This window comes from Aulonocara sp. 'chitande type north' Nkhata Bay, linkage group LG9 (genome assembly GCF_057382095.1).
Source record: "Aulonocara sp. 'chitande type north' Nkhata Bay isolate Kocher_YH1m ecotype deep benthic linkage group LG9, A_spYH_male_GT1.1, whole genome shotgun sequence".
NCBI classification, from domain to species: domain Eukaryota; kingdom Metazoa; phylum Chordata; class Actinopteri; order Cichliformes; family Cichlidae; genus Aulonocara; species Aulonocara sp. 'chitande type north' Nkhata Bay.
The window spans coordinates 30419536-30439335 of NC_141352.1; the positions used below are offsets into that span (position 1 = coordinate 30419536).

General features: G+C 41.7%; 1 protein-coding gene and 1 non-coding gene across 4 annotated transcripts in view; both read right to left on the reverse strand.

The window, feature by feature from the left end:
- The window catches only part of LOC147322398 (uncharacterized), a 41069-nt gene extending 21679 nt beyond the window's left edge, over window positions 1-19390 (reverse strand). For 2 of the 3 annotated variants that reach the window (XM_086306879.1, XM_086306876.1), the window contains exon 1: window positions 1813-1902. In XM_086306879.1, the coding sequence (XP_086163005.1) occupies window positions 1813-1830 (18 nt within the window). In that variant the 5' untranslated portion in view covers window positions 1831-1902. Of the gene's footprint in view, window positions 1-1812; window positions 1903-9560; window positions 10158-14439; window positions 15037-17371; window positions 17478-19138 lie in introns of those variants that run through there. The other variant, XM_086306878.1, reaches the window with a different exon arrangement.
- LOC147322399 (U6 spliceosomal RNA) lies at window positions 3688-3793 on the reverse strand. Its single transcript, XR_015131133.1, has one exon. It is a non-coding gene; the product is annotated as a U6 spliceosomal RNA (small nuclear RNA).
- Window positions 19391-19800: the final 410 nt, after the last annotated feature.

Here is a 19800-nt window from a genome sequence, read left to right on the forward strand (position 1 = left end):
GCCCAGTTTGAACCATTTAGCAGAAGCCAGCCTGTTTAAGGCTCTGATATCTATTCTGTATGACTTAAAGCAGTTATGACATGGTCTGATTTTCTCACCCAATAAAGGAATATTTAATATATCAGTCTACTCTTCATTCTATCAGACACAGTTTTCACAGCTCGTACATTTTCTTTTTCCACACATATATGTAAGCATTGAGCCAAATTTAGTAATGCCAACATATTAAAAGAACAATATTTGTCTCTTATATATAATACATCTATATATAATACATCTATATATATATATATATATATATATATATATATATATATATATATATATATATATATATATATATATATATATATATATATATATATATATATACACTGTCACAGATACTTGTCTTTAAGTGAAGATTTAAGGTGATAGGAAATATAAATAAATGCAACTTGAATCTTTACTGAAGCTCAGTGTTTGGCACAGAGTTCATGTTCACTGCTGTAATAACTAATAATGATTAATATAATATTGGCCATATTATATTTACATTACCAAAGTGAGATGACTTTAGTCTCATGAACAACATTAGCTAATTGTTATTTACTAGCTAATCTTAAATGACTGTTCATGTTCAATCATGTTTTACAGTCCTGTGGTCTCAGCCTCAGATACTTATTAAATCACACAGAGCTCATGTAGAAACAAATGTGCAAAATATGTTCTCCTTCATTTCTGTCAAACAAAGCTGTATGAAACGTTTCCAGCTGTTAGTATCATGGTTGCTAGGCAACCTGGGCAGCGCGACGGAGGCTAGCCCGTCCCATTTCACAAGCCTACAAGCCTCGCACTTCCGGCCTCAGCGGTCTTTGAGTACGCGGCCCTTGAGGACCGTTGAGGCTGTGTACTTTAAAGCTGCAGAACCTGAATTGGGAAACAGACCCTGAATTGGGAAACAGCCATACATACATGTTTTGGTTCGTGCAACTGCTCCGTCCGGTTATTGTCTCCCCAGAAACATTTCCGTTGTCTTTTTTCCTATTTTCGTTGTGCTTTGTGTGCTTTTGCAGCGTTTTTCTTTTTGCAAGTGTTTTCTGAAGTTGCAGTCCGTTTGGCCTCTCAGGGCCACCGTAAAAAAGAGATGAAAGGGGGAAACTATGAGTTAAGTGTTTTTCTTCTTTTTGTTTTTGCACAACAACTGAACGACTGCAGGTGCTCATAAGTTGCAGTAACAATACTTCAGCATCTAGCTATCCATGCAGAAGATGAGCGAGCATAACTGGAGTAATATTTTTAAGTGGCAGGTAATTTCAAATGCAGCATTTCTATCAGCTCAACAAACATCAGCAAACAAACAAACTGTTTGTGTGCAGTTTTGTCTCACAGTGTGTTGCTCGCTAAAGGTCCAGCTGCTGTACATCACAGGGAGAAAAAAGAAAGAGCTAACTTCACTCAAGAGATGGAGAAAGATAAGACACACAGGACAGGAAAGGAAGAAGAGAGGTTAGATTTAAAGGGAAGGACTGCTCAGTGGGATTTGATCAACTCAATGTTAATTCAGTTGTACATTTGTACACAGTGGATTAAATAAACTGGAAATGTAAAGCTTACATGTAAGTCCTCGTGTGTTGAAATCAGATATTGGGTCTGTACATGTGACATTGTGTTTTTTCAGGTTTTGAAAGATGCTGCAAAACAATCTGAGACAAACTATTTATTAAAGTGATTGTATATATAATAATATACAACACAGTCATATAACAGGTTGGGAGGATGAGAGTTTTAGACGTGACTGATTATTTGGTGAAACTGTGATATTTTCCTCACCTTCTGTGTTGAGCTCATTGTTTCCTCTGTAGTGACTCAGCTGAGTCCAGATGGCTGAAAATGTTCCTCTGCTGCTCTGTCAGACTCTTCTCCTCCTGCTGATCAGCTGGGACACAAAACAGATCTTTGTTAGGCTCCACACTGCACTGAAGAGTCAAAGTGTCTCATATGTTCATCTGACAACACAAAGTACAAATTTCACTCTGATTGCTTGTAGAAATCTGGTGAGACGTGTTGTGCTGCAAAGTGAGGAAACTCTCTCACTCACTTATACTTCAGGAGGAACTTTGTGACATTGGCTCTAATATTCTAAGCAGCCCTTTACTATGACAGGGCCAGAAAGTCCTATTTGAAGGTTTGGGAGAAGGACCATGTTAAAGGTGGATTGGGGTTTATACACTTTGTTATGATACAGGTAAGGCTGTAAGAGCCTGAGAGGGTGTCCTGAATGAACCTCTAAAACCAGTTTTCAGCTAACGACTCTGCTTCAGTCTGGAAAACAGACGTCAAGGCGACAGGTCTGTAGTCATTCAGTCCTGTGATGGTGGGTTTCTTGGGAACAGGGATGATGGTGGAGCATTTGAAGCAGGATGGAACTTCACACAGCTCCAGGGATCTGTTGAAGATGCGAGTAAAGATGGGAGCCAGCTGTTCAGCACAGGTTTTGAGGCAGGAGGGTGAGAAACCGTCTGGTCCGGGGGCTTTCCTGCGCTTCTGTTTCTGAAATATGTCTGTGAAGGTTCTCAGTCATCCAGGTCATCGTAGTCAAAGGAGCTTGCAAAGAAAAGCGTCTGGACTTCTTTAAGTTACTTGCAGACGTTTCACCTCTCATCCGAGAAGCTTCTTCCGTTCTAAGGTCAAATGGCGGGGAGTCCCAGATTTAAACCTAGTGGGAGTTTCCCCCCAAAGAGGGACAAAAGGACCCCCTGATGATCCTCTAATCGCCTGAGCCAAGGTGTGAAACTGGGTGTGGGTCCCAATCAGCCAGAGTTTCGGGTGTGCTCTTTGTGAAACGTGGCCCCACCTTATCATGTGATTTCCTGAGGTCAGATGGCCCAGGATGTGAGTGTGAGGGTTAAGGCGTCTGGGGAGGGATCTCAAAACTGGATTATAGATGGCAGACAGCTGGTGTCCTAAACCCCCGCCTCTGTTCAAAGACTCAGCTGTCCATTTTAAGGACAAAGGTCACTCTTTCGAGGATGCCAATGTTCACATTTTGGACAGAGAGGACAGATGGTTTGAAGGAGGAGTGAAAGAAGCCATCTATCCTTCTCTGTGGCAGGTCCCAGACTTTGGAATAGTCTCCCCTTTAATATTAGATCTGCTCAAACTCTTGAGCAATTTAAATCTTTACTAAAGACACACTTTTACGCTCTGGCTTTTAACACATTATGACCCAAGCATTTTGGATTTATCTGAATTAGTTAGTATTGTTTCAATTCTTCTATTTTATTGTTTCTATTGTTATTATTGTATTACACTGTAGTTTTTAATTTTATTGTTATTGTTAAGCACTTTGTGCAGCATCGGCTGTTGGAAATGTGCTATATAAATAAATCTGACCTTGACCTTGACCTTGACCTATGTCCACTGTGAGCGACCATCTTTGAACAGAGGCGGGGGTTTACGACACCAACTCTCTGCCATCTATAATCCAGTTTTGAGATCCCTCCCCAGACGCCTTAATGCCCACTAACATCCTGGGCCATCTGATCTCAGGAATTCGCATGATAAGGTGGGGCCAGGTTTCACAAAGAGCTCATCCGAAACCCTGGCTGATTGGGACCCACACCCAGTTTCACACCTTGGCTCAGGCAATTAGAGGATCATCAGGGGGTCCTTTTGTCCCTCTGTGGGGGGATACTCCCACTAGGTTTATATCTGGAACGCTTCACGAATTTGCGTGTCATCCTTGCGCAGGGGCCATGCTAATCTTCTATGTATCGTATCCAATTTAGCGTACGCGCTTGCCGAAGCAAGCCGAAGCAAGTTTATATCTGGGACTCTCCGCCATTTGACCTTAGAACTGAAGAAGCTTCTCGGATGAGAGGTGAAACGTCTTCAAGCAACTTAAAGTCCAGACGCTTTTCTTTGCAAGCTCCTTTGACTGTTTCTGAAATAGTTGGCTCACGTCCTCAGAGAGTATTCTGAGTTTCAGGGAGAAGGAAAGGGGGGTGAGAAGTGTGACGGAGATCGTTGAAGAGGGTGGTGGTGGTCGTTGATATTTACATAATGACTGAAAAGAGCACCACTGAAGGAACAATAGGCTGGGAGGTCAGTTATTTAAGAATTAATATGCAAAATCAGTGGTTTCAGTGCTTTCCTTCCTGCTTTGACTGCAGCTGTGTTTGACACAGGAAGACATTTTTACATTCTTCACGATTATACTTTATTCTTTTTGGGGGAAGTGCAGCTTTAAACCTTCACATGATTCAAGTCAACCCAACAAATCAATTTGAACAATCACAAGTGGGACAAACTTCTGTAGATAAAATAAAACCCACATTCAATCCACAACATGATTAAAAACATGATTTCTCCAAATCACCAAGAGCTGCACATTAACCACCACAATATATTTTTATTCTCTGTGCTTTCAAATATGAACACTGTTTACTTTCATCTCTGTTTCATTAGTTTTTGTTAACATCTTCCTGTGCATCACTTTACAGCAGCCACACTCATTAAAATGAGACTTTGTAGGAGTTCACTTCCTCTCATGTGTTCATCCACAGCAGCTGGACAATAAAGTTTATTGTGACCCTGATACTGCAGCAGATCGCTCTCATCCATTTCCTGTTATCACTTCAAATAGAAATGAGGCTGTAGAGGTTTGGTGCAGGCAGAAAAACAGCTGCAGGGACAATGAAAAGACTTTTCTGCTCCAACTTCTCCCAGCATGCTGAGCTAATGATTAGTTGGTGTTTTTCTCCAAACACTCTCTCGCTCTTCTCTCAACGTGTTCACAATAAACTGTGAACAGACACCGAGGAGAGCAGCAGAAGACCTCATTCAGGAGCTAAACTCAACATGAACTGAACTCACAGTAAAGTTAGCTCGGTGCTTACCTTTAGATGAGCCCACAAACCGAGAGAAACTCCGCGATGAAGCTGCAACTCTTTCCAAACACAGGAAACAGATCAGGGAGCAGAGACCCACGTGGTTCACGCTGATCTCAGCTACGATCCAGGAGACAAGGGTGGGCAGATCGATGCAGATATCGATCCAAACGTTGGTACTACTTTAGTCTCTTTGAATGGAAAAGCAGCTCTCTGTGCAAAAACCTCCTCTCGTGGAACATTCTTACTTTGTTCCGCCCCCTACTTCTTCTTCTTTTTCCTAGAAATTGTATTTGCGGTTGTCAAACAACAAAATGGTGAATTACCGCCACCAGCTGGTGTGGAGTGTGAACTGGAACATCAACCAGCAACGATTTACTCTCTTTTAAAAAACTGGAATAAGGCCTGATAACTTTCTCTTCTTGAGTCCTTTTGCAGTAAATCAATAAGATCCAGTTTTGTTTTTATGTTACTGAGGTTTTGGATCAGTTACCTTCTCACAGTGTAATATAACATGTTCTACAGTTTTCTCTTTTTTAAATGATTTGAATGGAGGTTATAATCCACCATCACTGAACTGAAATGAGTCTCTAAGTAGGAAGTCATCAGTTCAGTTTTTGATCAATTTGACTGTATTTTACTGTGCAGGCTGAGTTTGATTCGATGAGTTAGAGTTTCTTATTGGTTATATTAATGTCATTAAATAGTTTTTTTTTTTTTTATTAATTCATGTATGTATTTCCTTTTATATATAGCACTAATTTACAATGGGAGTTTCCAAGGTGTGTTATTGCAGGGTAAATGTTATTTAGAGCCTTTTAAAAGTATTCTAATAATATCTTATCTTTTAACAGGAGTGACTGATTTTAAAAATATGATTCTTTATGTCTGTGTAATATTTCATTAATCTCTGTTACTCTATTATTTCTCTCCATACTCAACCTTGTTTTCCCTATAAAACACAGTTATACATCACATATTATAAATCTGACTTTGATAAATATTTAGATCTTCGCACATTTCAGGGTCCAAGTGTGGGTTGACTGAAGTGTTTGTTTTTATCCCCACAACATCCTAAACATTTTACTGTTATATGTACAGAACCAAAAATCAAAAATATGATATATGCATTACTGTCTTCAGCCTCTAGGGGTCATTGTTGTTCAGGAAGTGCATTCTCCTCTGACAAGCTGCTAAAAGCGCTTCTCTAACCAAAGACTGTAAACAGAAGATGCGAGAGTTCAGAAACAGTAAAACAGATTCACAGAAGCCACAGTGATATTAAACATACAGCACTGACAGTGATGACAGACAACATTACAGGTCAGTTTTTGCAACTGACCTGTAATGCTGGTAAGGAGAGTTCGTCCGTTAGTCGAACCTCGGATACAGGAGGAACAATGCGGTTTTCGTCCTGGTCGCGGAACACTGGACCAGCTCTTTATCCTCTCCAGGATACTTGAGGGTGCATGGGAGTTTGCCCAACCAGTCTACATGTGTTTTGTGGACTTGGAGAAGGCATTCGACCGTGTCCCTCGGGGTGTCCTGTGGGAGGTGTTGCGGGAATATGGGGTGTCTGGCCCATTGCTACGGGCCATTCGATCCCTATACAACCGTTGCAAGAGCTTGGTTCGCATTGCCGGCAATAAGTCGGACTCGTTCCCGGTGGGTGATGGGCTCCGCCAGGGCTGCCCTTTGTCTCCGGTTCTGTTCATAATTTTTATGGACAGAATTTCTAGGCGCAGCCAAGTGGCGGAGGGCTTTCGCTTTGGTGGCCTCAGAATCTCATCTCTGATTTTTGCAGATGATGTGGTTCTGTTGGCTTCATCAGGTGAGGGCCTCGCACTGGAACGGTTTGCAGCCGAGTGTGAAGCAGCGGGAATGAGGATCAGCACCTCCAAATCTGAGGCCATGGTTCTCAGCCGGAAAAGGGTGGAGTGCCCACTCCGGGTCGGGGATGAGTTCCTGCCCCAAGTGGAGGAGTTCAAGTATCTCGGGGTCTTGTTCGCGAGTGATGGGAGAAGGGAGCCGGAGATCGACAGACGGATTGGGGCTGCAGCTGCAGTAATGCGGACGCTGCACCGGTCCGTCGTGGTGAAGAGGGAGCTGAGTGTAAAAGCGAAGCTCTCAATTTACCGGTCGATCTACGTCCCTACCCTCACCTATGGCCACGAGCTGTGGGTAGTGACCGAAAGAACGAGATCGCGGATACAAGCGGCAGAAATGAGCTTCCTCCGAAGGGTGGCTGGCCTCTCCCTTAGAGATAGGGTGAGAAGTTCGGCCATCCGGGAGGGGCTCAGAGTAGAGCAGCTGCTGCTCCACATCGAAAGGAGCCAGCTGAGGTGGTTCGGGCATCTGACAAGGATGCCCCCTGGGCGCCTCCTGGGTGAGGTGTTCCAGGCATGTCCCACCGGGAGGAGGCCCCGGGGCAGACCCAGGACACGCTGGAGAGATTATATCTCTCGGCTGGCCTGGGAACGCCTTGGTATTCCCCCGGATAAGCTGGAGGAGGTGGCTGGGGAGAGGGAGGTCTGGGCCTCTTTGCTTAGGCTGCTGCCCCCGCGACCAGGCCCCGGATAAAGCGGATGAAGATGGATGGATGGATGGATGGATAAAGGAGTGTTTGTAAAATAGAATCTCTCGGGAAAATGAAGGTGTGGCAACACACAAATATATATTAGCAATTACATTTCAGCTCGCCTGGACTTTTGTAATAGTCTTTACTCTGGTGTTAGTCTGTCGTCAGTCAGCCGACTGCAGCTGATCCAAAATGCTGCAGCAAGGTTACTAACGGGCACACGCAACCGAGACCACATATCTCCCATACTGGCATCCTTACACTGGCTGCCAGTCAGTTTTTGAATTCATTTTAAGATTTTATTATTTGTTTTTAAGGTGTTGCATAGGTCTGAACCCTCATACCTTTCAGATTATTTAAATTGGTACATTCCTGCAATATCACGGAGGTCTGTGGATCAGATGCTCTTGGCTGTCCACGGTCCACATTAAACACAGAGGAGACCAGGCCTTTGCTGTGACTGCTCCTTAAATTGTGGAACAAACTGTCCATTCACATCAGGACCTCCTCAACATTGGACAGTTTTAAAACCCTTCTAAAAAATGAATGAGTTTGTATAACTTTGGTCTTACTCAAATCGTATAGAAGTATTGTGTTGTATAGCTGGAGACAGCGTTTATACCGCTGTCTGCTTTGGTCGCAAAGCCATCATGGATCTCTGTGGAGATCCGGCTTTTTTTAGAGTCAGTTAAAATCAAGGCACTCGAAAAGATCCTCTGGAAAAGAGTAATATTCTTGGAACAGAGTTTAATACACAGAATTATACGGACAGTAAGAAATTACACACAGAATATACACAATTTAACATGTTTATCTTACTCATCACCTGTTTAATTTTTCTCAGTACACTAGAAGAACATGTTCATTCACAGCTGCCTCATCACATTTTTACACCTGAACTCTGTGGAGCCTGATCTCAAGCTTTTTGAGTCTGACCCTGAAACCACAAGAAGATCTTTCTGTCTCTTCAGATTCACTGTGATCCAGTGATGGGAGTGATTTCAGCCCTGAGTGATCACGCTGATGTTTGCACAGAGCAGACAATGAGGTGAATGTTTGGGCACATTGGTAACAGTGAAACAGTTTATTAGTAACGTGGGATCGTTTGTGTTCGGAGTATGAACTGAGATTCCTGAAGCTCTTGTCACACTGGTCACAGCTGTAGTTTCCTTCCATGTGTGTACGTTCGTGCCTGTTACGATTACCTGATTGTAAGAAGCTTTTGTCACAGTGTCTGCACTTGTATGGTTTCTCTCCTGTGTGGACTCGTTTGTGTGTTTTAAGCTCCCATGCAGTAATGAAAGATGACCCACACTGATCACAGACATGCTTTTACACCCCACTGTGAATCAGTTCATGTTTTTTTAAGTGATGTGATGTGGTGAAGCTTTTCCCACATTCTTTACAGTATTTCAGTTTGTCTCCAGTGTGTCTACGTTGATGTACTTTTAAGGTGTATTGGTGACTGAAAGTTTTTCCACAAAGGTCACAACGAAAGTCTTTCCCACCACCACAGCGATGACAGGGTTGAGAACTGGATCCATCTGTGTCGCTCTGCTTCTAAACAAAGACACAAAGACAGTGTAAGTCAGTCCTTCAACACTTTTATCCTGAACGTCGCCTGAAATAAAGAGCAAATAAAAAACAAACAAAATCATAACTGAAATGAAAATCTGAATAATCACTCAGAGCTGCTTTTTCATGCAGTAGAATTGATGAAACATCAGAATCAGTGAGCTGCAAACTTTCAGCCCCGACCGTGTCCGTGCTATCAGGTGAGAAAGGTGACATCTCACTGATTCTGATCTGCGGGTCGGCGCTTTGTGTTTATGTCTTCGTGCAGAATCCGTGTACCTGCTCTCATTTACTGTTTGGTGGTTGTCGAAATTTTGTGATGTTTCACCTGAGATTCGGGTGTTTCGGGCAAAATAAAATTATATTTAAAAAATCGATTCAGGAGTTTAATGAATCGATGTCACGTTATCCAAGCCAGAATCGATTTTAATCGGTAAATCGATTATCAAAACCCACCCCTAGCTAACACAGTTTAATGAGCAGAGTTGTTCCAAACAGTCAGGCTAAAATGACAAGTTAAAAATATAAATACATACCTCACAGTAACTACACTTGTAGAGTCTCTTTCTGGTGTGGATCTGTTGGTGTCGTCTTAGGTAATCTATAGATTTAAAAGTCTTCTCACACAGGTCACATTTATGAGGTTGTTCCTCAGTGTGGGTAAACATGTGTTGTTGTAAATGCTGGTTTCTTGTAAAATGTTTGCCACACTGATCACAGCAGTACACAACATGTCTGGTGTGAATGCGTAGGTGTGTATTTAGGTTCCCTCTCTGGCTGAAGGTTTTCCCACAGATGTCACAGCTGTATGCCTTAATTCCAGAGTGGGTAACTAGATGACTCAGTAAGTACCTACTGTGAGTAAAAGCTTTGCCACACTGATCACAGCTGTATGCTTTAACTCCACTGTGGATGAGTTGGTGTATCTTTAGAGTACTCTTCCTGGAAAAAGACTTTCCACACAAATCACAGCTGAACGGTTTCTCTCCAGTGTGGATGACCTGGTGACGTTTTAGATCATCCTTCCCAATAAAACCCATCCCACACTCGTCACAGGTGTGTTTTTTCTCTCCCTTTCTTCTGTGAGGTTTGTCGGCCTCCTGAGAGCGCTGACTTCTCGCTCCATGTTGGTCCTGCAGTGACAGAGATACAAACAGAGGCAGTGAGTGAAATGCAGTCGTGGAACAAACTCAACCTTCAAACTCCCTCCATTAACACTAGTTTTAAACCTGAAGGTGGAGTGTGGCACCAAGCACCTTAAAGGTCTCTTATCCCCACCTACTGGTAGTTCTAACACATTACATCCAACCTGCTGTTAAAAATAATTCATGACTGTTTAAACACTCTAAAATCATTTTTTCCTTATTTTCCTTACTTTTACTCCCCACATTAAAAAAAAAAAGGACTTTCTACTCATTGTATTTTCAAAACAGACTTTTTACTTTTGATTTGAGGAATTTGAAGGGAGTTATTTCATCACTAAGGGCATCAAACCAATTTGAGCCTGAAAAGTAACACATGAAACATAACGACTTATGTTGTGATTTGGCGCTATATAAATAAAATTGAATTGAAAGACAATCCTGATCGTGTACTAATCATCAGGGTATGAAACATAAAAAGAGATGAAAGAGGCAAAACTGTGAGTCATAGTCAGGAGTTAAAGTGAGATGTTAGGGCTGCACAATCAATCGTTAGAAAATCGCGATCTCAATTCATACTTATGTGCGATCTCATTTACAAATGACAACGATTAAAAAAAAAGGAGAAAAAAAAGATGACGATTGTACCGCATTTTGATCCGGGACATGAAAACAAGCGCTCACTCTTCCTGCTCAACAAATGACATGGGCGGAGCCTTATACCACGTGATACAGAAGCCAGCTTGCTGATAAAATTGGCAGGGGAAAAAACAACGGAGAGCATGTGAGAGATGAAGCTGTAAAGGCCAAGAAAGTGACAGGAGAAAATCCGTCCCGGTCAACCACCCAAACATCAATAACGGGAACCTTATACAGCGCCGTCGAACTCCCGCAGGCACAAAGAAATTACAGAGGCTTTCACTTATCACCTGGCTAAAGATATGGCTCCCATCAACACTGTGCAAAACGAGGGATTTAGGAAAATGATCAACACCCTAGACCAGGGGTCGGCAACCTGCGGCTCCGGAGCCGCATGTGGCTCTTTAGTCCTTACAGTGCGGCTCCGCGTGGTTTGGGAAATAAATTAGAAGTATTTAGCTGAAGTGTATTTTATTTATGTTAGTTCTTTTTTAACTTGTAGTTCTAAATTGGAAGATTATTGTGATATTGAAATATAAAAATAAAATTATATTCTATTTTTTTTTTTCGCTCAAAATAAGCGTCACACTAGCGGAAGCCAATATACCGCCCGAAATGCCGTGCAATTTATCGAGACTTTCAACCCCAGGTAGGCCAATTATGGATCTTCGGATCCACATTATGTCAGCAGCTGTTCTCCACCATGAACTATGTTAAAAACAAACGCCGCTCACGCCTCACAGATGACAGCTTATAGTCCTGTGTAAAGATGAAACTGACTTCGTACAACCCCGATCTGCAGACGCTGTGCGCAGAGGTTCAGGAGCAGAAGTCTCATTGTAAACATATCAGGGCAGACCCGACGATGTTTGTATGAAGATGCTTTTCAGCATCTCTTTATTGAGCACTTTTCACACACGGTTGCTGTACGCATACAGCCGGCTGTAGCTTTTCAGCTCATAGCCCGACACACACCAACACAACAGCATAGAGAGCACAGACGTTAAGGCGGCGAGGCGTGATTGCGAATCCCGCTCAGGTGCATCTGCCTCCCCTGCAGCAGCGCTGCAGACCACGCCTCGCCACACACATTAACCAGGTAAAATACATATTTAGGCAGAATTTTGCAAATATCTATTTTTCATCTTTTAGCAGCATAGTGCTTTTTTCCAGTTTTTTTTTTTTAAAGTCAGGTCAAGGCTCCAAAAGCCCAAAGGCGATATAAGGGTGGCGGCTCACAGCAGTTTTTCTTTGCTACATGGATCATTTTAGTTCAGCTGGGTGTCTTTCCTTTTGTTATATTTCTTTAAGAGTTCAAAATGTGTTAATTACAGAAATAAAATGTAATTTTCTCTGTAGCACTTCATGGACTTCATAAGCAACACACCTTAGTTGTTCACACAAAGCATAAAGGTAAAAACAATATATACAGTGTTATCTTCATTTGAGATGTCAAAAAGTATTTGCGCCCCCATCGTTTTCTTTTGCGTGGAACCTGGGTCCAAATGGCTCTTTGGGTGTTAAAGGTTGCTGACCCCTACCCTAGACAAACGCTACACAGTGGCATCCCGCAACTATTTTTCAAATGTTGCACTACCTGCTGTGTACACGTAGTGTCGAGCAACGGTGGAGACGAAATTGTTCTTATGTTCAGTCTCAACTATTACGAAGTTGATGTGCAGTTAATAAGTGCAATAAATATTTATATTAGAAAAGAAAATCGTGACAGAATCGTGATCTCAATTCTAAGCAAAAAAATTGTGATTCTCATTTTATGCAACATCGTGCAGCCCTATGAGACGTTGTTCTTCTTTCTTTTTTGCACAGCACCTGAACAAACAGGTAATTTCAAATGCAGCGTTTCTATCAACAAACATCAGCAAACACACAAACTGTTTGTGTGCAGTTTGTCTCACAGTGTGTTGCTGGCTAAAGGTCCAGCTGCTGTACATCACAGGGAGAGAAAAGAAAGAGAGCTAACTTCACTCAGAGATGGAGAAAGATAAGACACACAGGACAGGAGAGGAAGAAGAGAGGTTAGATTTAAAGGGAAGGACTGCTCAGTGGGATTCGATCAACTGCAGATTAAAGCTTACATGTAAGTCCTCATGTGTGGAAATCAGACATTGGGTCTGTACTAGAGATGGCACGATACCACTTTTTTTATGTCTGATACTGATATGAATTCGATATAGTGTGTTTTAAATCAATAAAAGTGTTTTTTTAATATCTTGCTGCTTTTTGTATAAGTTCATGCTCAAGTAAAAAAAACAAACAAAAAAAAATACACTGCACCCAAAATATTTCATAGTTCAGCAATATTGATCAATCTAATAAACTTAAACCTGCTCCATCCTCCCTATTCTGGTATTTTAAAGACTAAGCACCCTAACTAATAAAGTTCTACAACTCCCAGCAAAAACAAAACAAAACAAAAAAACAAAAAACAAAAAACAAAATGGGAACCACCCACCCTCCACCTCATGATACTTGCAAAGAAATCAATTATTTTTCAAGAACATTTAAATAGATTCAACATCTTCAACAGATTTGCAGACTGCACAGATGGTACCTTCCCAAAGGAAAAAGTGCTATAGCTTACTAGGGTATATTAGACTTAACAGTTACTATATACAGTAATGAACTTCTATACATTTTACATCAGATTAAAACTTTGGGTGTAAGCTTCGTATAATTATTTATTAAAAGCTAGACATTTTAAATGAGAATAAGAAAGAAAAATATGTCTTTGTGCCCCCTTTTCCCTGTTAATGCCCTATCGGCCCCCCTGGCTAAACTTTGCTAGATCCGCCCCTGCACAGTTACCAGCCATCAGTTACGTAGAAAAAGATCCTGGTGAGGAACGTAAATAAATTCTAACAACAGCTTATCAAGCTTAAACGTGCTGCAGTTGTTCAGCCGCTGGTTTCCTCTTTCTGGTGCGAAGTGGGCCAAAAACAAACAAGAGAGACGGACTCGCGACAGAAAAGCCGATCAGCTGATCATTAATCAGTTTCATGATTGAAGTAGCAGCAGGAGAGGGAGGGAGAGAGAAGAGGCAGTCGCTCCATATATCGGTTGTTAAGCTTAACGCTGGAATGCTTTACAAACATTCAGAGATGAACTTACACACTTGCTTTACTTCTCTCTGGGAAAACTTCCTCGGAGATGAAATGCCGGATTGGTAGCGAGGCTCCAAATGTTCAAACAGACTGCAGACAGGTCCCGCGCGCCACAACCACTCTATCACGTGATGCATACTGCTGCCACATGCTATGGTTATGAGCCGAGTTACGCCATGTCACAAGTTTTGTGAAGTGCTTTGTTGATATTTAATGGATCAGATTACATTTTTTATTTCTCTCCGATATCCGATCCAGTAATTTACGTCAGTATCAGACAGATACCGATACATAATATCGGATCGGTCCATCTCTAGTCTGTACATATGACATTATGTCTTTTTTTCAGATTATGAAACTTGCTGCAAAACAATCTGAGGCAGATTAACTGTGCCACCTCAGATGCAGCCTTTTTCATGCAGTAGAATTGCTAACATGCTAACACAGTTTAATGAGCAGAGTTGTTCCAAACAGTCAGGCTAAAATGACAAGATAAAAACATAAATACATACCTCACAGTAACTGCGCTTCGAGAGTCTCTTTCTGGTGTGGATCTGTTGGTGTTGTCTCAGGTAATGTGGAGATTTAAAAGTCTTCTCACACAGGTCACATTTATAAGGTCTCTCCTCAGTGTGGGTAAACATGTGGCGTTGTAACTGCGTGTTGGTTATAAACTGTTTGCCACACTGTTCACAGCAGTACACAACATGTCTGGTGTGAATGCGTAGGTGTTTATTTCGGTTCCCTAACTGGCTGAAGGTTTTCCCACAGATGTCACAGCTGTATGCCTTAATTCCAGAGTGGGTAACTAGATGAGCCTTTAAGTTGCAACTGTGAGTAAAAGCTCTTCCACACTGATCACAGCTGTACGCTTTAACTCCACTGTGGATGAGTTGGTGTCTTTTTAGAGTACTCTTCCAGGAAAAAGACTTTCCACACAAGTCACAGCTGAATGGTCTCTCTCCAGTGTGGATGACCTGATGCTGTTTTAGTGACTCTTTCCCAATAAAATCCTTCCCACACTCGTCACAGGTGTGTTTTTTCTCTCTCTTTCTTCTGTGAAGTTTGTCGGCCTCCTGAGAGCGCTGACTTCTCGCTCCATGTTGGTCCTGCAATGACAGAGATACAAACAGAGGCAGTGAGTGAAATGCAGTCGTGGAACAAACTCAACCTTCAAACTCCCTCCATTAACACTAGTTTTAAACCTGAAGGTGGAGTGTGGCACCAAACACCTTAAAGGTCTCTTATCCCCACCTGCTGGTAGTAGAAACACATTACATCCAACCTGCTGTTAAAAATAATTTATGACTGTTCAAACACTCTAAAATAATTTTTTCCTTCTTTTCCTTACTTTTACTCCCCACATTTAAAAAAAGGACTTTCTACTCATTATATTTTCAAAACAGACTTTTTACTTTCGGTTTGAGGAATTTGAGGGGAGTTATTTCATCACTAAGGGCATCAAACTGATTTGAGCCTGAAAAGTAACACATGAAACACAATCCTGATCGTGTACTAATCACCAGGGTATGAAACATAAAAAGAGATGAAAGAGGCAAAACTGTGAGTCATAGTCAGGAGTTAAAGTGAGATGTTAGGGCTGCACAATTAATCGTTAGAAAATCGCGATCTCAATTCATACTTATGTGCGATCTCATTTACAAATGACAACAATTAAAAAAAAAAAAAAAAAAGATGACGATTGTACCGCATTTTGATCCGGGACATGAAAACAAGCGCTCACTCTTCCTGCTCAACAAATGACATGGGCGGAGCCTTATACCACGTGATACAGAAGCCAGCTTGCTGATAAAATTGGCAGGGGAAAAAACAACGGAGAGCATGTGAGAGATGAAGCTGTAAAGGCCAAGAAAGTGACAGGAGAAAATCCGTCCCGGTCAACCACCCAAACATCAATAACGGGAACCTTATACAGCGCTTCCCTATACCCGTCGAACTCCCGCAGGCACAAAGAAATTACGGAGGCTATCACTTATCACCTGACCAAAGATATGGCTCCCATCAACACTGTGCAAAACGAGGGATTTAGGAAAATGATCAACACCCTAGACCAGGGGTCGGCAACCTGCGGCAACACCCTAGACAAACGCTACACGGTGCCGTCCCGCAACCATTTTTCTATTGTTGCACTACCTGCTCTATACACGCAGCGTCGAGCAACGGTGGAGACAGAATTTCAAGCAGTACAACATTTTGCGGCAACAACAAAACGTGAGACATTTGTTGTTTTTATGTTTATTTATTGTTTTTATGTTCAGTCTCAACTGTTACAAAGTTGATGTGCAGTTAATAAGTGCAAGAAATATTTATACTGGAAAAGAAAATCGTGAGAGAATCGTGATCTCAATTCTAAGTCAAAAAAATCGTGATTCTCATTTTATGCAAAATCGTGCAGCCCTAGTACATCCACAGAGAGCAGCAGGTCAGCTGATCACAGCCTGTACTTGAAGAAAATCTACTGGAGCTCTCAACAGAAATTATTGTGAGCTGTGATTCTTTTCCCCACGCTGAGCCACTACAGCTGATTTTAGGGTTCCCACCTGCTCAATCCCACTTTAACCTCTTCCCTGCTCATGTTCCTGTTTAGAGGCAAAGTCACCCTCTACAATGTAGGCAACAGAAAATACACACATGTTTTATTTTCCTTCATTTTCTACTTAACTGATTCAAACAGAGAACCTTTATTAGAAAGAAATAGTTTGTACTTCATCTACTAATCTTAGTTTATTATTACATTAATAAAGCACAAGGTTCAGTTAACTTTGGATAAAAACATGTGGTTAAAAAGTTCTTCAAGGAGCTACTTTTACTTTCTTACTCTGATTACATTTCAGAGCCTCTACTTTTTCACTGTTACTTAAGGAAAGAAGGTGAATGAATACTTTTACTGAAGTATTTTTTAACACTAATATCTGTACTTCTACTTAAGTATAGAGTAAATGTACTTTTGCCTCCTCTGATCATTTCTATAATATTATTTATATCAGTGATGGCCAAATGAAGCTTTCTGAAACACTGAAGCTTGTATTGAAAAAGGTTCATTACTCAAAGCTTTTCAACACAGTCCTCTTTGGTGACATCTGCTGGCCAAACATATGAAGAGCAGCTTGAATCTACAAATCAAACTGAAGAGCTTCATTATAATTGCCCACTCTACAGAGCTCAGCTGACAGCTTCTGTCTGATATCGGGCTGCTGTTGTGGTGCTTTGAATGTGTATTTTTGGGGATGATGAAAAAAATGTTTTGTCTGTTTGATTAATAAATATTTTTTATGAATAAACCTTCCTTATTTTAACATGTGCTGTGGTCTCTAAAAAACAACATAATATATAATAATATGCAACACAGTCATATAACAGGTTGGGAGGATGAGAGTTTTAGACGTGACTGATTATTTGGTGAAACTGTGATATTTTCCTCACCTCCTGTGTTGAGCTCATTGTTTCCTCTGTAGTGACTCAGCTGAGTCCAGATGGCTGAAAATGTTCCTCTGCTGCTCCGTCAGACTCTTCTCCTCCTGCTGATCAGCTGGGACACAAAACAGATCTTTGTTAGGCTCCACACTGCACTGAAGAGTCAAAGTGTCTCATATGTTCATCTGACAACACAAAGTACAAATTTCACTCTGATTGCTTGTAGAAATCTTGTGAGACGTGTTGTGCTGCAAAGTGAGGAAACTCTCTCACTCACTTATACTTCAGGAGGAACTTTGTGACATTGGCTCTAATATTCTAAGCAGCCCTTTACTATGACAGGGCCAGAAAGTCCTATTTGAAGGTTTGGGAGAAGGACCATGTTAAAGGTGGATTGGGGTTTATACACTTTGTTATGATACAGGTAAGGCTGTAAGAGCCTGAGAAGGTGTCCTGAATGAACCTCTAAAACCAGTTTTCAGCTAACGACTCTGCTTCAGTCTGGAAAACAGCAACTACAAGTTTAAAGACTCCATCAACAATTCACACCCAGCAACAGCCTGAACAGCTCCTCCTGTGGTTTCCACAAACAGGGACAGACCTGTTACTCCCCCACCCCACACTTTCAACTCCTTCAGCCCTCCAGTCCCACCACCTCCACCATTCCTAAAAGTTTGATTCTGTGCAGCCATTCCCCAACTCTCTGAACGGTACTGTCCTGATTCTTTGATGTTGGGCTGAGAACAAAAAAACATTACTCAGATCTTGTCCAGTCAACAACAATTATTTATTAAGCACATATGTGGGAGATGTACACGACACCACCCTCAGCGTAGTCCAGTAGATCTCAAAGAGGAAGCACTTCGATACACAGTTTTACATGTCAGGGTTCACGCCCCTTCATGCGTAAGCAGATAACATAACATGCGCGGCAGTTGTCTGCAACTCCTTTTATAGTATTGATGTTTGTTCCTCACTAACGGTTTCAGCACTCTCTCACCTCCATCTGTTTCCTGTTTCTCGTTGTGAGGCCCCATGATCGTATATGACACATCCTGAGTACATCCTGTTCTAATCTGCGCAGGCACGTATGCAGTTACAAGCAAAACACTACTTTAAATGTCTTCCAGTTTAAACCTTCTATAACCTCTTGATTAATGTTGTTTTATTTAAAATTACAACATTTATATTTCCCACAGTACTCGTGGTCATTGATCAGTGGTTTCAGTGCTTTCCTTCCTGCTTTGACTGCAGCTGTGTTTGACACAGGAAGACATTTTTACATTCTTCATGATTATACTTTATTCTTTTTGGGGGAAGTGCAGCTTTAAACCTTCACATGATTCAAGTCAAACCAACAAATCAATCTGAACGATCACAGGTGGGACAAACTTCTGTAGACAAAATGAAATAAAACCCAACATTGAATCCACAACATGATTAAAAACATGGTTCTCCCAAATCACCAAGAGCTGCAAATTAACCACCACAATATATTTTTATTCTCTGTGCTTTCAAATATGAACACTGTTTACTTTCATCTCTGTTTCATTAGTTTTTGTTAACATCTTCCTGTGCATCACAGCAAACACTCAACTTCTCCCAGCATGCTGAGCTAATGATTAGTTGGTGTTTTTCTCCAAACACTCTCTCACTCTTCTCTCAACGTGTTCACAATAAACTGTGAACAGACACCGAGGAGAGCAGCAGAAGACCGCATTCAGGAGCTAAACTCAACATGAACTGAACTCACAGTAAAGTTAGCTCGGTGCTTACCTTTAGATGAGCCCACAAACCGAGAGAAACTCCGCGATGAAGCTGCAACTCTTTCCAAACACAGGAAACAGATCAGGGAGCAGAGACCCACGTGGTTCACGCTGATCTCAGCTACGATCCAGGAGACAAGGGTGGGCAGATCGATGCAGATATCGATCCAAACGGCGGTACTACTTTATTCTCTTTGAATGAAAAAGCAGCTCTCTGTGCAAACACCTCCTCTCGTGGAACGTTCTTACTTTGCTCCGCCCCTTCTTCTTCTCCTTTATGGTTTATTGGCAGTTGTCAAACAACATAATGGTGCTTTACCACCATAAACTGGTGTGGAGTGTGAACTGGAACGTCGACCCTCAAATCCTCCCAAACAATTTTTTCTCCTATTCTCTGGTGGTGGTCAGAGGGCCCGGTGGCGCCAGTGTCCGGCAGCCTCGCCTCTGTCAGTGCGCCCCAGGGCAGCTGTGGCTACAATGTAGCTTGCCATCGCCAGTGTGTGAATGTGTGTGTGAATGGGTGAATGACTGAATGTAGTGTGAAGCGCTTTGGGGTCCTTAGAAAAGCGCTATACAAATGCAGGCCATTTACCATTTATTAAAAAGTAGAAAGTAAAAAGTTATTACAATATACATTATTATCATGTTCGTACAATATAAATATTATATTGC